At 36.4% G+C, this 16,424-nt stretch overlaps 1 protein-coding gene across 2 annotated transcripts; it reads right to left on the bottom strand.

The window, feature by feature from the left end:
• Positions 1-509: 509 nt before the first annotated feature.
• LOC110821034 (arginine/serine-rich protein-like protein) lies at positions 510-10,957 on the bottom strand. 2 transcript variants are annotated; one of them, XM_022050730.2, is made up of 12 exons: positions 10,544-10,957; positions 9,785-9,853; positions 9,178-9,266; positions 5,159-5,205; positions 4,970-5,050; positions 4,724-4,889; positions 4,393-4,630; positions 4,253-4,318; positions 3,635-3,751; positions 2,378-2,444; positions 2,242-2,282; positions 510-811 (listed from the first exon to the last, which is right to left on the bottom strand). In XM_022050730.2, exons 1-12 carry the CDS (start codon positions 10,807-10,809, stop codon positions 748-750), a joined length of 1,311 nt encoding a protein of 436 aa, XP_021906422.2. In that variant the 5' UTR covers positions 10,810-10,957; the 3' UTR covers positions 510-747. The 2 variants fall into 2 exon arrangements, with proteins under 2 accessions (XP_021906422.2, XP_021906423.2); XM_022050731.2 differs by having other exon boundaries at positions 2,242-2,279.
• Positions 10,958-16,424: the final 5,467 nt, after the last annotated feature.

Here is a 16,424-nt window from a genome sequence, read left to right as displayed (position 1 = left end):
TAATAACACACAGCAAGTAAAATCATGATTGTCGTTTTAAAGAACAAATAAGGAATGCTTTTTCATTTTTCTTTAATATCACTTTCATTGCTTAATTTGAGTGCACAATTAGGTCAATTACTGCATAACTTTTAGAATTTTGTTGAATTCTAAGGCATGTGTAAATATAACAGTCAATTCCAGACAAATAGTATAGAGATAGTCATTAGTCCCCAATTAAGCTTTGGGCAAGGCTTGCACCGCACCCTTGCGAGCACAAGCAGATATCAGTTGTTTAATGGTGGAATTCAAAAGAAATTTTTGAAGATAAACGTAGGGCTACATTCTTGAAGGAGAAATTATGTTCACTGTTGCTTCTAATAAAACTTCATGAACAGATTAGGGACGACCTAATCACATGAATATTTGCAAATTTTTGATTTTTTACAAATTAATATTTCATCATCAAAACCATTTTAACTAAAAAAAGGTTCCCAATAATTCTCCAGGATAGCTTAGCACAACCAAAGTACAAGTAAAATACAATCTATAGCATCAGTAATGGTTTACAGAAATATAAGGATACAAAAATAGTCCGCTACCACAAAAGACATACGTCTGCTCAATGTCAACTCCCAAGTCTGCTACCAGTAAGGTTTTTTCTAGAGGCCATTTTAAACTCCAGACTTACACCATTCACAACTGAAGAGCTGGAAAGAGAAGAAACGAGAAGAGGAGAGAAGAGTGATAGAGAGGAAGAGAAATTACCTAAGGTTTACGGGGTGGTGAACTACTGCTACTGCTGTTGCTGCTGCTCCTTCCTTTTAAAGGCCTGCATAGAGAAATAAACTTCCATCAGCACAAAATTTAATGGAGACTGCAAGCAAGACCAATTAGAATAAAAAAATCACAACAAAATTGGCTTCTGTTAGTCTTTCTGTCGACATTAAATTGTAATTTAAGCATTACAGCAGCTCAAATATATTTGTAGAAGGAATACATAGAATCAGAAGATAAAAGAGAATCGCAGCCTTTTATGCCTTTCATGTGATATACAGGCTTCTACCTTAAATATATATAACATCAGTGATTGATTAAAAAATTAAAGTTATGTATTGTAGATATCTTTAACAAAACTAGTGGGGGTATGCCGATACTGCTTGCATATCGTAGGTTGTACCATACGCGTTAAAAAAAAAAGAAAAAAAAAACAGAATGATTCTGTTCTATAATCGTTAGATAGGGATATCATTTCTTAGGTTCAGGAAAGAATGAAAGGGCCATACTCACCAAAGTAAGAACAAATAACAAATACACCCATGTCACCTGTTTATTATGTATGGAGGCAACTGCTCAGGAAAGAACCCCACACACAGGATGAAGGCCCAGACAACTCTAGCACTTAAAACTAGAAGCAACAAAGCCCCGTATCTAGTATTCTTAAACTACAATTGTGTTTTCCAAATACATTTTAGACATGAGTTAAGAATGCCTCTCCTCTAGGAGATTTTCAAGCAAGTCAAATTTTATCTGCTTGTCCGAAGTACTACTTATCTGAGTTCCTTGCAACTAATCATTTATTTCTTTCGGCAAAGCTCCCAACCATATTTGGATATAGTATATTTACAGAAAAAAAAAAAAAAGAAATTTTGGTTTCTACGTCCATGAAAAGCAGACAGTTAAAGACTTTCCTTTAAAAAGCTTGGGCGCTATTGCCTCAAGTTTAGGCAAAAGCAATAGCTCCATCATAACAAGGAGAAAAATAAAAAACAAGTTCGCTGATATTGCATATCCTTTTATTAGATAAAAAATATGATATGAAATATATTATACCAGCATCAAGGGGGTGTCAATCCATTTTACAAGAAGTATTTACATGTCAATCAGAAAGTCAATAAAAGCCCCAAAATCCTCCATTGCCTAAAGAAGATGACCCATTACCAAAGTACCAAGGGTCTGGAACCAGCCTCTAATCCTATCAAAATCATCCTCCACCCCCTCAAAAACTCTCATTTCCTTCTCTTTCCAAACCACCCAAAAGATAGCAAAAGGAATGAGACTGAGACTATTCGTCCCTCCATCACCCAACTAATCCCCAGTAGCTTGTACGCATCCACAACTTACACGCAAGTGGGCATTAAAGAAGAAAGCAGATCCATACATCTCAGTGGATTCATAGAAAGCAAAAAGAATCCATGTCCCACATTTTTTTACCAGAGAAAATGGCTTCATCAAGATAAACTCACAAAAGATGTAAATTACCTTCTAGGACTACGACTCCTCGATACCCTTCGTGGAATCTGCTATAATTAAAATAGATTAGCATTTTTTTAGATGGGCTAAATAGTTGCAACCAATTAATACATGACCTCCTTCAAAAACATTAAAACACATTTACCTTGCGTGGGCTACGTGATCCAGAGTAGGATGATGACTTGCCACGTCGTCCAGGTGGTGCTCGGCCTCTGCTTTAGATTAAGGCACCAGATAAAGACATGCAAGGTTAGTAAGGGAGGATTTTCACAAGAATATCTCAAAGCTTACTCATGCACGCATGCACATTATTATGGTAGGCCCGAGTTCTAGTCATCTAAAAACACTGATGGCGTCCAAATGAGACCGAGATTAGAAGTAGTAAGAAAGCCCAATGCCTGGAGCCAACTATCGACATTTACCACATGCATCTACGTATAGAAGCACCCAAATAGAACTTTCATTTGCTATCCAGTAAAGGATGTTGCATTTGGACACACAAAAAATATGATCTCTTGAGAAAGGACAAGATATGAGATAAGTCAAGATTGCATCCTATAACGTTTCTTTACTGTCCATGCCTTGCATCTGCATGCTTGGAGCAGCTATGCTAACAGGCATACATAAAAAACATGGGAATAAACAATAAAGGTTTGGAAAAATAGAGGCCAAAACAATAGATGTACAATCTAGTTTCCTTTGATGTTGTATTCCCCTATCACTATTTTCAATCAATTTCTAGATCTTAATTATCTGATATATAGAAATTAGCAATAATTTACATATTTGATGCATAATTAAATCAATTTTACTTGTATCCCCAATTGTCAAACAATAATTTGTATTCGTACGTGTCAATAAATAAATTATAAAAGCATCTAACTTGAACCAAATACTAAACTGAATCAAAATCAAAATGTCATTTTCATTCAAATTTATATCATTTGAATTGTATTTTTATTCATAATCCATATATTGCAAATTTGAATCAAAGTCAATGTGTATTCTCCAAATTGATCATTCTCTGGTCAGTAAACGAGTTTGAGAGAAAAAATTTCACCAAAAAAGTTAACAAAACAAAAGATTGACCCCACTTCAATGATCAATCACATGTCTCTCTTAAATTCTTTTATGCCTAATAACAAATAAGTTATTTCTCTAAAAAGAATAAACTCTAAATACATATGACTACAGAAATTTTGGGTACCACCCCTCTAGTTCCCAACACAAGATGTCTATAAACGACATACGCTCAATTTAATATAATTCCTTGGAGGTCTCAAACATACAACTGTCCCAGTTATTCAACATCACTCATGTTCATTCAATTTGGGAAAAAATAAAAGAAAATGAATAAAACCTTGGAGAAAAAATTTCATCGGCAACAATTTAGATACTATACCTCCGTGGTGAAATGGACCTTGAACGTGATCGAGCAGGCCTCCGAATAGGAGAGCGGCTACGCCTACGAGCAAGAGGAGATCTTCTAGGTGGGCTACGAGCTCGCCTAGGAGGTGAACTGAATGGAAAAAAAAAAGAGAATTTTTCTTGTAAAACACAGTCCATCGCTACAAAAACATATGTAAAAAGTCCTTTGACAACCAAATGCACAAGATTCACATCTGCTTCACCAAGAACAAGTTATAACTCAACAATAGACCTCTGACCCAAATCTTGCTACGAAAGAAAGCCCCAATAATAAGCTTAAGCCACAACTTATAAAATAATAACATATCTTCTTATAATATGTCTATAAAGTGTATAAAACCTTAAAGTTCAATGTTCACAAATTCTTCACGTGAGCAAGCAATAGTTGTCATAAGCCAACTAGCAAAAGCATATCATGCTTTCTCAGTGTCTCCCAAGTAATACTTGTTATGCTACAGTCCCACTTCTTCACTTATTTCATGTACTGAATTTTATAGGTGCCATTGCTCTCATTAATGGATTCTAATAACTCAAATTGTTCATATAAAAACATTGAATTTCTGAAGTATATGTTTCTAAAAAATATAATTACCGACGCCTTGGAGGAAGAGGAGAACGTCTCCGAACAGGACTACCACGGATCCTTCGGGGAGAGGCCCTGCAGAAACGACTATTAGATGCTTCCAAACTAACAAAAGTTTAAACATAGCAAACAAGTAGCAGGCAGACAACCTAACAGGAGATCTGAGTCGCCTCGGAGGAGAGGATGGTGAACGCCCTCTAGATGGAGATGGTGGTCTTCTCCTAGGAGGTGTATCACCACGGCGGTAAGGAGATTCCACTCGACGACGAACAGGAGAATCCATTCGTCGGCGTGGAGGAGAATCTAGCAGTCTTCGAGGAGATCCACCTCTTCGAGCTACAGGAGATCTCCTTCTTGGGGAAACTAAAGGTTTTCGGTGAGGAGAAGCTGAAATCAACAAGTTAAAACTAAGTACATGAAATGCATTACAAAATGAGCTAATGGATATTAACAGAAATAATTATATGGTATAAAACATACCATCCTTCTGCCGCTTTGATCCTTCTTTCTCAATGTCAGTATTGACAGTATCAGTCTTTGGACCATCCCTCCTTGGAGCAGCTGCAATAGGTTTAGAGGGTGGAGAAACCTTCTGCCTTGGAGGTAGTGTAAATTTTGCTCGAACAACATTCCCATCAATTTGACCCTGCATTAGGGCAACCAATAACATCACTTCTGAGCTCATTATTATTTAAAATTTCATCCTAACATCTAAGTAAAACATACACCATCCATGTACACTTGAGCCTTTTCGGCATCTACTCTTGTCTTGAACTCCACATAGGCATATCCTCTTGGAAGATTAACCTGCTCACGCAAAAATGAATTAAGTTATAAAATCACCAGCACAACCACACACAGAAAACATATACACGCATATCTAGAAGCCATGAAAGGCAAAACTTGCATACTTACAGCACGATCCATAGCAAGTTCCACATGTACAACTTCACCAAAATTACCTGAAATGAGAGAAAAATTAGATTGCTGCTGATGGAAGCCTCAACTGATGCAGCTTCAGGATAGAAGTAACTTCTTTTTATTTTATTTTTTGAAATAAAGGATAGAAGTAACTTCAATTAATGGAACATCAAATGTAAGTCTTTTCTCGTTTGAATATTAAATATAGTCTTTTCTCATGGTTAACAAATGATAAAAAGGTTCCTCTACGAACTATAGTAACAAAACAAATAACAATCATAACAGCTAGTGAAATGAAGGATACCAAATGGTATTCTCACTAGTCTATCCACACTTCCCTGATCTTGTTGGTCATCTAAATATAACCCAAGAATCAATGCAATGAATACTAACGTATAACCTCCCAAGATAGCAATCAAAATCAACAAAGGATTCCTCATACACCTAATCATTTCTTTGAAGAAAATTTCAAGACATTTATCCCTTGCAAAAAAAAATTTATCCTGCTTAATTTCACTACTTAGTGAACTTTAAACTAAATACTCCAATGTATATAACAACCACCTCAAACACAAAGGGCTTTTACCAAAAACACTCTTCGTATTTTGTAATCATGTTTGGCAGAAGTTATGCAGATTTTTACTGTTTACAGCTAGAACTCTGAATTTTACTGCCGCAAGAGCTATTGATACTTTTACTTATAAATGTAAAATACTAAAGGGCAACAAGAATAAAATATGAAATTTATTTTCGATATAAAAAATTATATTAATAACAAATAATAAATTGTGACATAAAATTTGTATAAACACTATATAAAAGATAAAGGTTCAATAATGTTTATAGTAGCATAATTTTTTAATTTTTTAAAAAAAGGAAATTTACTGAGTGACCAGCTACTTTCACGTTGCCACAAATTTGGCCACGACTACCGGCCATGAATGGTCTGCTCATGGCCAGATCCAACTGCAACTGCATCTGATCGAACAGTAGCAACCACAAGTGGCATCTGATATGGTCATGCTGAGATCCAACTCATTTGATCTGGCCGAAAGCATCCATGCTCACCAACCATCAGAGGATGCTAACTCTCCTCACTGGTGGCAGGGGTCATAATTGGTGGCAATGATTTTGGGTGTGTAAATTTCAAAATACCTCAGAAACTAATGTCCTCAATTCAATTTAAATTGAGTTAAAAAGTGCTAAGTAAGTGGAAGAATTTGTTTAAGCTGGTGCTGAAAATAAGCACAAGTCACATAGTGACGCTGAGAGAAGCAGAACCTCTATCATCTGAGGTTCTAGTGCTGGATTCTATATGTGATGTTATGTATACTAAATAAGAGGTAAAAATAAATCCCTGTGCTATTTCACATTGTTCAATCAAACTCCTAAACAAACTTCGCATTCAATCAAAGCCCTAAAGTTTTATAAGAGTCATTTCAGTATGCAAATGGCCATGTACAATTTGCTTATGAGGCAGGCGGTGTGTTCATGTCTCGAAATATGGTATTTAGGTAGCATGTGACATGTTCATCTTAAACAGATGGCTTGCAAACATGTTTTGAACACATGATGCTTCATGGCAGACATCTGATGTAGAATGGATTTAGTTTAATTTCCTAAATAAATTAGAAATTCTAATTCTTTTATATATAAAACTATTTTACTATTTGGGAGTCTATCGTTGTAAGTTAGTAACTTAAGGATTTTCAACTTTTTAAAGCCATTTTTGGAATAAATACAGAAAAATTATGGAATTCATTTGTAAATTCACACTTCATTCCACTAGGAGAGTGCAAATTATATTAAGATGACAAAATATTTACATTACATGGAATTTCACGTTGAGTTAAAACAATGAACTCCAAATTTTCCAAATTAATGATACTTAGAATGCGTCAGCGGGAGGCAGAAGGAATGACAGGTTTCGTTATGAGAAATCTTAATAACTGGGAGATCGGAGAGTATGAAAAATTGCTAAGCACTCTATTCATCATGACATTGGACAGGAGTCATGACAATCCTATGTGGTGTCTCACTACTAACGGTCCTTTTTGTTCAAATCTTGATATAAGCATTCATCCAAGCATGAAAACGATGGAACTAGGTTTCCGTTCAGACAAATTTGGAAGGCTAAAATTCTGCATCATGTATTTGTTTTTATGTAGGAGGCTAGCAATGAGTGTATTTTGACTATTGACAAATTGAGGAGACGGGGCAAGATTATGGTGAATGCATATTATCTCTGTCAAAGGACAAAGGAGACTTGTAACCACGTACTACTACAGTTTCCGGTGGTGCACAAGATTTGGACTATTGTTTATAGGTTTTTAGGCATCAACTTGGTAATGGCAGGATTGTTGAGAAAACAAATTTAGGTGTGGAAGGGTATTACTGGGCGGAGGAGGGAATTTAATTCCGTTCATCTTTTGGGCAGTCTTAAAGGAGAGGAATAAAAGAGCTTTTGAACAGGTTGATGATCTTAACGATTTTGACTTGATTAGGAATAGATGGTTCTAGATCCTTAGATTTTTGTTACTGGGTCATCTTCTTTACTATATGGAGGATTTAGGGGGTCTCATTAATACTTTGGTAGATATGTCAATATTTCTATACAGGCTGTCGCCCCTTAGTGCCAGTTACTAAAGATATTCTTCACACTTTGTATTTTGAAAAAAAATGGTACTTGGAATGCACTATTCTAATTCCATATAAAATCCCAATAAGGTCACATGTTATCTTTTTAAGAAGGATTTTAACCATCTTAATTTAAACTAACCATATATTCACAAATGAATTTCATATTAAAATTAGATTTATTTCAAATATAACCAATATTAAGTTTTTTCTTATTCTTATTAATATTAGTATCTTATAGTTTACTATTTAGAAAAGGTTATTCAGAACTGACTATAACTTAATACGCTCCTCACTGGGATAATCCACCTCTCTACCAGTTCAACTATCTTTCCTTCCAATCTTGCTGAAGGTGATCTGTTAACAATGAAGCAGTCTGTCTTAAATGCCTTTGCCTAAATTATTTAGGTAATCCAGAGTGTAGTCTCATAGCTCTGGCGCTTTCAATCAATGAAATTTACCAACAAAAGATGGGATTAGATACTTGGTAAATCCAAACCTTTGTAAAATTATCAATGAAACTCAAAAGTATGTAGCTCCACCTTTACTTGGTATCTTGGTTGGGCACCATACATCTGTCAAATATCCTTACTTCTTATGGGGAATGTTCAAAGCCTATCCTATTTTGTTTTCCAAGGTTGTAGCTTAGCAAAAATCAACCTTACACCCTCCCCTCCACCAGTTCCTTTTGCGAAGTTCCATCATGCCTTGCTCACTTGTATGCCCAGATGCATATGCCAAAGAGTAGCAACATGTTCCAGATTCAAATGAAACAGCAGAAGTCAAAATAATTGCACTGCCAATCAACTTGTACATGTCATTTTCAGTTTCCCTTTCATTACAACCATGACACCCTCAGTAACCTTTAGGATTCAACTGCTAGAATCTGCTTCTAATAACGATATAACTAAAAGTTTGCCAAGTGTTTTTTGAAATGTTCAAGATGATTTTTGGATACTTTGACACTTCAAATTTTGAGGTCAATTTTTTTTCCAATTTGAGAAGATAATGGAGAATGCGTAGGAATTAAAATTCCTAAGTAGATTGGGAATTTCATTCCTAGCTAATATACAAAAGTATTAACTAATAATTTATATTTAAGCATAATTTTACTTTTGGGACCAAGCAATTAGTTAATAAAGTTAATTATAGCAGTTCCCTCAATACCTTGGCTGTGCGATGCAACTATGATCCTTAAGAAACCCTCAGACTAGGAGTCATGCGTAAGGGATCTTAGGTGTGTTTCTTAGTTTTTTTTCTCTTCTAGCTAAATTCTTAGGGATAAACTAATCCTAATTTGTCCTACATCAAAAAACATAGTGGTAACCACCATAAAGATATAGTCAACCTCGAATATTGAAGAGAAGAGCACATACTGAAGATTTCTTTCAAATGGCCTTCATTGACATTCCTGCTGAGGGAGTCGATGTGAAGAACAAGAGACTCACGAATAGGAGAAACTTTCCTGAAACCAAAATTTACATGTAGCAATGTGTATGAAGCACTTAAATATGTTGGAAGACACTGTTTAAATAACAATTTGTTCTAAATAAATTAACTTGTATATAAACAAATTATGTAGATATATAAATAAAATACAACTGATGAACTGTTACTTTTTGGAAATATTACATATGGTGGCAAAATAATTGCAATCAAGGTCTAATCGTTGCTTTTTCTACTAACAAAACAGAAAATAAGGGGGGAAGAAGTCCCATGGATATCCATTTCTAGAAAGGATGGGAAGGTCTCAACTAAAACATACCAACTAAAAATTAAAACAACAAAATTTTAACCCCTAAAAAAAGTTTCTTGTTTGAAAAAAGGTAAGCCCACTCCATTCTTTTAATGAAACATAGATAGTCAACATGATATTGAGTTTCCTGATGTCTTAAAGTTCATTTTTCACTTGCAAATTAAAAAGCTTAAACTTTAGTGGTGTTATTCATGAGATTCGCATATATATGTAATTCATAACTTTACCTTGGGGGTGGAGAAGCCTTTTTAGATTGTGGTGGAGGGGACCGACCACGTTTAGCCACCCCAGGAGGACTACCAATGAGAATAAAAGAAAAACAATATTAGAATTTGATATCAAAACAAAAATAAATGCAACAATGCAGAGGCAATTCAACAAGCAAAAAAACATTGGCAATGAACTTGAAAAGGCACAGACGTTTAATTTATTGAAGTTTCTAACTCAGACAGGTCTTTTCCACAATAAGTCCAGAACGGGGAAGGGGAAACAAATTTGCAACAACACTGGACAGGTACTTGTGAAAACTCTACATTCCAAATTTCACCGGTTCTGTTTCCATATGCTTTATTTAAAATCAAAGCTATCAGGCCAAGCATTTGCGTAGTATATCCATAATCAAGAATAAACCCAAACTGATAGCTTTGTGATGCCAACCAAAGCTTAAGCAGCAACTACTAAACTAACCAAGTAAAGTGTCTAACGCACACCAAAAGAAGGATAAGTCAATCGACAAAAATTTATAGAGCTAGAAAAAAGAAAACCTAATTCAGATACCGGGGCAACCTTTTCAACTCAACTAATTTCAATATCAGTCCAGGGTACATGTCAAGGCAGCTTCACTGTCGAGCTGCTACAGCTTAAAATCTTAATTTTCTTTCATTTACCCACATTCTCCAAACAGCTAAACACCCCAACCCAACAACATCAGAAACCGGGAAAAAAACCTAATAAAAAAGCTGAAAAGAGCGGAAGCAGGAAGTCACCTTTTTCGCTGGGGAGGAGGACTACGGCTGCGAGAACTGACGCTACGTGAGGGAGACGAAGATGAAGAGAAAGACCTGGAACGAGATCGAGAGCGTGAGCGGGAGGGCGATCTGGACCGCGATAATGACCGGGAGCGAGAGCGGGAGCTGGACCTGGAATCTGAACCAGAGTAGGAGCGGGACCTGGACCTGGAACGAGAGCGAGAGGAGGAACCGGAACCGGACGCGGAAGGCGGGGAGCGACGTCCTCGGCTTGGCTTCGCCATGAGGCAGGGGAAAATGGAAAAGTTAGGGAGGAAAACCCTGATAAACCCTAGTCGACAGAGAGCGCGGTAGCGTGTAGATAAGAAGAGTTCATGCGGGCGGGGTGTAAACCCTATCTTTGGGTAAAATTCAGAAAATTGACGCTTGAGAAAAGGAAATGAGAAGGAAGTAAATAAATAATTGAAAATTTTAAGGACAAAAAAAAAAAAACTTACTTGAACATACTCTTATTTTTTTTTATAATTTATTTTAAAAATAAAATTTTATAATTTTAGTAAAGATTAAAAATTTTAACAGTCGCAAACTAAAAATAACAGAGAGTATTTTATCTCTTTCAATATCTATAATTTATACCGTAACACAATTTTTCGTGCATAAGTTCATTAGATTCAAAGAATAAACTAAACACAAACTCATTAAATCTTATAGGAAATTAATTTTATAAAAATTAGATTTGATACCATAATAAATATTTGATTAAATTAATTATATAAAAAAAATACTTAAGTTTATAAAAAATAAATCAATCAATTATCTTATAACTATTATAATAATTATGGAATAATATAAAGAATATCAGTATGACAACAATTGACTTTTATAATAGTTATAATGATTATTAAATCTGATAGTCTTTAGTCTCTATGATCTAATATATTTTTAATTATTACATAAGACTGGTCCACACCATTTGTACACTGTTAAGATGGTACGTGACATGTTATTATATTTTAAATATGTTGATGTGGGTCTTATGTTAGTGTAATATTATCACCTACATCAGTAAAAAGTTTTTATTCCACTAGTGTAAACACATCTTCACACAGGCTATTGTAGTTATATTTTCTTCATCATCGTTTTTTTTTTCTTATTTCTATTGAGATAATCTTAGTAAAGCCAAAGCTACAAGGTTGATCGAGCAAGCCTTTTTCCATGGTCAAGCTTATCAAGAAAAGCATGAAATAGAGGACATGAACAACAAATGCTCCCCCAAATTATTGATAGAATTGTCATTAAAATCCTAAAATTCAAATCTCTTGTTCGCACTTCTCCGTCTTTATATATTCCTTTATTTCTCTTTTATTATTTTCAGCTATCTAGTCATATTGATTTTGTGTATCCTCTATTATCTTATTTGTTTTTAATGTAAGTTTCTTCTACACTATTTGATTATTGGGTTTTTTTTTAAATATATTTTTTAGTAAAAGCAATAAGAGATATTGAATTCTTAAAGATTCATAAAGCAACAACATGATTCTTTTAGGGAGGATAACAGCAAAATCAAGATTTATTCCACTTGAGATCTTCTCCACAAAGAAATGTTACTCAATCAAGTTTTAACCAATATAATAACCAACCATCTCAATATGTGAAGGAAAGGTTGCATGTAAGAAAGAAACTTGTTCATATTTTTGGCTTTAGGGCTCGATAGGGATGCAGAAGATAAAGATGGTGATGACAAGGGTGAAGATGGGTTTGCAGAGGTTACTTAAATTTTTATTTTGACCAAGCAATTACATGACATCCATGCCAACATATTTAAAATGTAATAATATATCACGTGTTACATTAGTGGTACACAAATAACTTGTTGAAGTTTTAACGTATATATATTATCGATCTCTACTCTCCACAGTGATATCTTTTTTCATATTTACACTAAAAATTAATAGATTTTAGTAACTGACAATTGTCAATGCCATGACCATACATACTGCATGACAAACATATTAAGCACAATAATCTTTTATATTCGACACAATGTTTTCGTTTGTGAACATGAAATTTGGATAATAGTGATTTAAAAATATCTAACTCTATATAAATTCTAGTGAAGTATATTCTTGAAATGAAAGACATTGTAGTGTCTATTTAGAGAACTCGTCTAAAATGGATCCCCAATCTCTTTTCTAAAAATTTCCTATCAAACTGCTTAATACTCAAACCTACAAATTGAATCTACATTGTAATTTTATCAATCATGGCATTCTCTAAAATGAAATTCAGCATAATTGACAAATCAGTAAATAATGTTCTGACACTATCCTTGGCATGTCCGAAAATGCATAACCATAATCATTCTCATTAGTGACCTTTGTGAAGAAAAAAATAATTTCCAATTTCGATTAGCTTCATGCTTTCAGTAATAAGCCAAAAGTGCTTCAATTTTTGTTCGAGGAATTTGAGGCTTATATTTTTCCACAATAAGTTTTATAATTGACATCCTTCGCCGTGGCTTCCAAAGATTTATTTTTTCTTCACGAATGGCAGGGTATAGGTCAAAATAAAACTCATCCACCTCATCATTTATAGTAGGTGGCATGAAAGATAATAGGTCTCAACCATTTGAATCTTTTGTCATTAAGGTGTCATCTTTTGGATTAGACCGAAAAATCAACCTATCTTTGTAACGGCCCCGGAAAATATTAAAATGAAATGAGTATTTAAATATATCGAATGCGGAAGCGAGATCAAAATTTCAGTTAACATCCCTTACACGAAAAACCAAACAAACGTACTTAAAATATAAAAGGTTAAACTAACTAAGAAAGAAAACTCGAAAATAAACTATGCGTATGACTACAGAGTCTCTAGGCATCCCCTTCGTCGTCCTCCTGCGGAACGGGCTCGGGAACCATGTCTTCCTGATCTGAAATGGTTAATTAAGGAGTGAGCTACACTAGCCCAGTAAGAACATCACGATATCTCACCGTCACGGAGATAAAGGTGGGTAGAAAACCACAAAAAGACCAATGGAGCATAATTTACAACAAAACCTTTTATCAATAATAAAACTTTTACCATCCACTTACCTTGGTGGAATTTATGAAAACAATATGAGAAAAACAATAACATTATCATAATCATTGAATAATCTAAGCTGTAAAACATAACACTTATCACGCCTCTTGTAATTCAATCATTGTACAACATATCTTTTTTCTCATTTACCAGCCTACTAGTATCCGTGGGGGTCCATAGGGGTTCCGCTACCCGTTAACCTTTAACATTCATAATCAGTTTCCAGGGCCGTCCCCATACCCCGTCCGGTATGGGCGCCAAAACCATGAACCTCAATACCCCGTCCGGTATGAGGGTGAAACGGGCCGTCCCCATACCCCGTCCGGTATGGGCGCCAAAACCATAAACCTCAATACCCCGTCCGGTATGAGGGTGAAACGGGCCGTCCCCATACCCCGTCCGGTATGGGCGCCAAAACCATAAGATCTCCATACCCCGTCCGGCATGTGAGACCACAATCCCGGTAGGGTTCCCTACGGACCCGGTCCGTCCACCATCTCCCAGGATATCTAGTCAGGCTGACCCCCATAATACAATTATCAGTCTATACAATCTTTCATTTTCCTTTTCCTCAATCAGCATCATCAATTAACATACAAACAAGCAAACAGTAATTCATGCCAAACAGACAACATACAGTATCAGTTTTTCAGTCATTCAACCCATGATTAATAAAAACGTAGTATATGCACACAAATCTGTAAAATGAACACATCAAACCTCATTTTGCATTTAAAGCTGTAAACATGCCAAATAACAGTAAATCACCAATCACACTAGACTCGGGCTCCATTAGCAACCTTAAGCAATTTCACACATGCGTTAATTCAAGAAATACCGTTTTATCATTCTGAACTTTAATACCGTGATAGGAAATAGGGTGAGGGGTCCTTACTTGTTTTCGGGATCCGAATACGATTCACAGTGCGTCTGCAGGCTGTCCCTAATTTTTCCTGAATTTTTCCCGGGGAACTGAAACACACTAACAGTACCTGCACGTGTTCCAAAAAAAATTCAAATTAGGCCCAGGGCCTCTTTCGGCCCAAATCGCAACTCCGGCACGGCGGCTCCGCCGTGCTCCGGCGACGGCGCCGCCGCTGGCGGCGGCGAGTCGCCTCGGGTTGACTGTTTTCGGCCGAATTCGGCCACTCTCGCATTGGTCCTTGTCAGAAAACAACCCTAGGGCCCTCGGGGGGCCAAAAAATCACGGAAAAGCGGAGCTTACCGGCGGCGGCGCTCTCGGGTACGGCGACTCTCCGGCGAGGTTCGTGTTTTGGTGATTTGGCTTCGGTCAACCTGTAGAGAAAAGAATGGTGATCACGGTGATATCAAAATTGCATCGAACGGAGGCCGGGAAGGGCCTCGTCGGAGGCAAAAACCGAGAGGGGGCGCGGCGGCGCCGCTGGGCTTCGGCCGCGTATTCCGGCCGTTTGGCCAGGATTTCGGCTTCGATTTGGCCATAGGAGGAATCAGTGGGGAAGAACGAGTCGGGGGTATGAAATTTACCTCGATCGGCGGTCGGAAATTTCCCCGGTGCGGCGGCGAGTGGCGGCGGGTGGCGGCGGTCGGCCTCTGGTTCGTCTTCTCCGGCGAGCGGCTGACGGCTAGGGTTTGTGGTCTGGTGTGGGGGTTCTATTTATAACCCCTTGCCTTTTGATCACAGCCGTTCATTTCGTTTTAATCTGGACCGTTCGTTTTTGATTGAATCTGGGCCGTCCGTGCGTTTGAATCTGGGCCGTCCGATCGCGCGATTGATCTGGGCCGTCGGATCGCACCCACGCGGATCGCCAACGTGGCTCCTTTCGGAGTGACGCGATCTTGCCACGTGGCAGGCCCTGGTTGGCCGGGACTGCTGACCGGGCCTGCTGACGTGGCTGCTGACGTGGCCCCCCCCCTTTTTTTTTTTTTTTTTTTTTTTTCCTCCTCCTTTCCGGGTGCTACAATCTTTCCCATCATGGCAAATTATTTAGTGACAGTGCGACTGAAGTTATTAGGCATTATCTTGATCGCTTCTAGGTGATTAGGGGAGTTCCTCGAGGGTTGAGGATATTTCATACCACCAGCTAGATTTGTTCGGGAGAGGATTCTATTTTAATTAATCTGAGTCTTTTGAAAATCTTAGTTTAGTTTATTATTTTTCATAAAGATTTATTTGTATAGTCATTATATTATATTAAGAGGATAAATTATTGTTTTCATTATAGTATAAGACTGTTGGGATAAATTAAATTTCATTTTTGTATATTTTCTTGCTAGTATCTCTATTTATTTTCATCACATAAATAATTATTATTTTTGATTGTGAATATGAGATTATGATAATGATCAAACATATTTTTTCATTGTAATTAATTAATAAACTATAGATATAGGGATTAATGTGAGAAAATAAATTCAAAATATAATACACGAGTCCGGAATTTAGCTTGGGATCAATTTTCGTATTTATAAAAATAATTAATAATATTAATTTTATTTTATTTTATTAAATTATTTAAGAAAAAATAGGTTATGGACGAAATTTAAAGCAATTTTGGGAATATGGGTGAAAATTTGAGTTCATAGGATATTTTTTTTAAAAAAAAAAACGGAAACAAAAGGGTCAAAATACAAAAAAAAAAAAAAAATTCGGCCATGTGGGATGACCCAATCAGCAGCTACGACAAACCAGAGTACGCCGTGTAGCAAAAACTCACTGACATCGGTGCCACGCGATAGGCCACGTGGGCGATCCACATGCCCATTGATTCAGTGATCCAGATTCAATCACGTGCACGTGAACAACTCATATGCATTCCCTTTTTAGGCGCGATTA

This window comes from Carica papaya, chromosome 5, assembly GCF_054855325.1.
Source record: "Carica papaya isolate Zhongbai chromosome 5, ASM5485532v1, whole genome shotgun sequence".
NCBI classification, from domain to species: domain Eukaryota; kingdom Viridiplantae; phylum Streptophyta; class Magnoliopsida; order Brassicales; family Caricaceae; genus Carica; species Carica papaya.
Note: the sequence above shows the minus strand (reverse complement) of the source record. Positions and strands in the feature narration are given on the sequence as shown.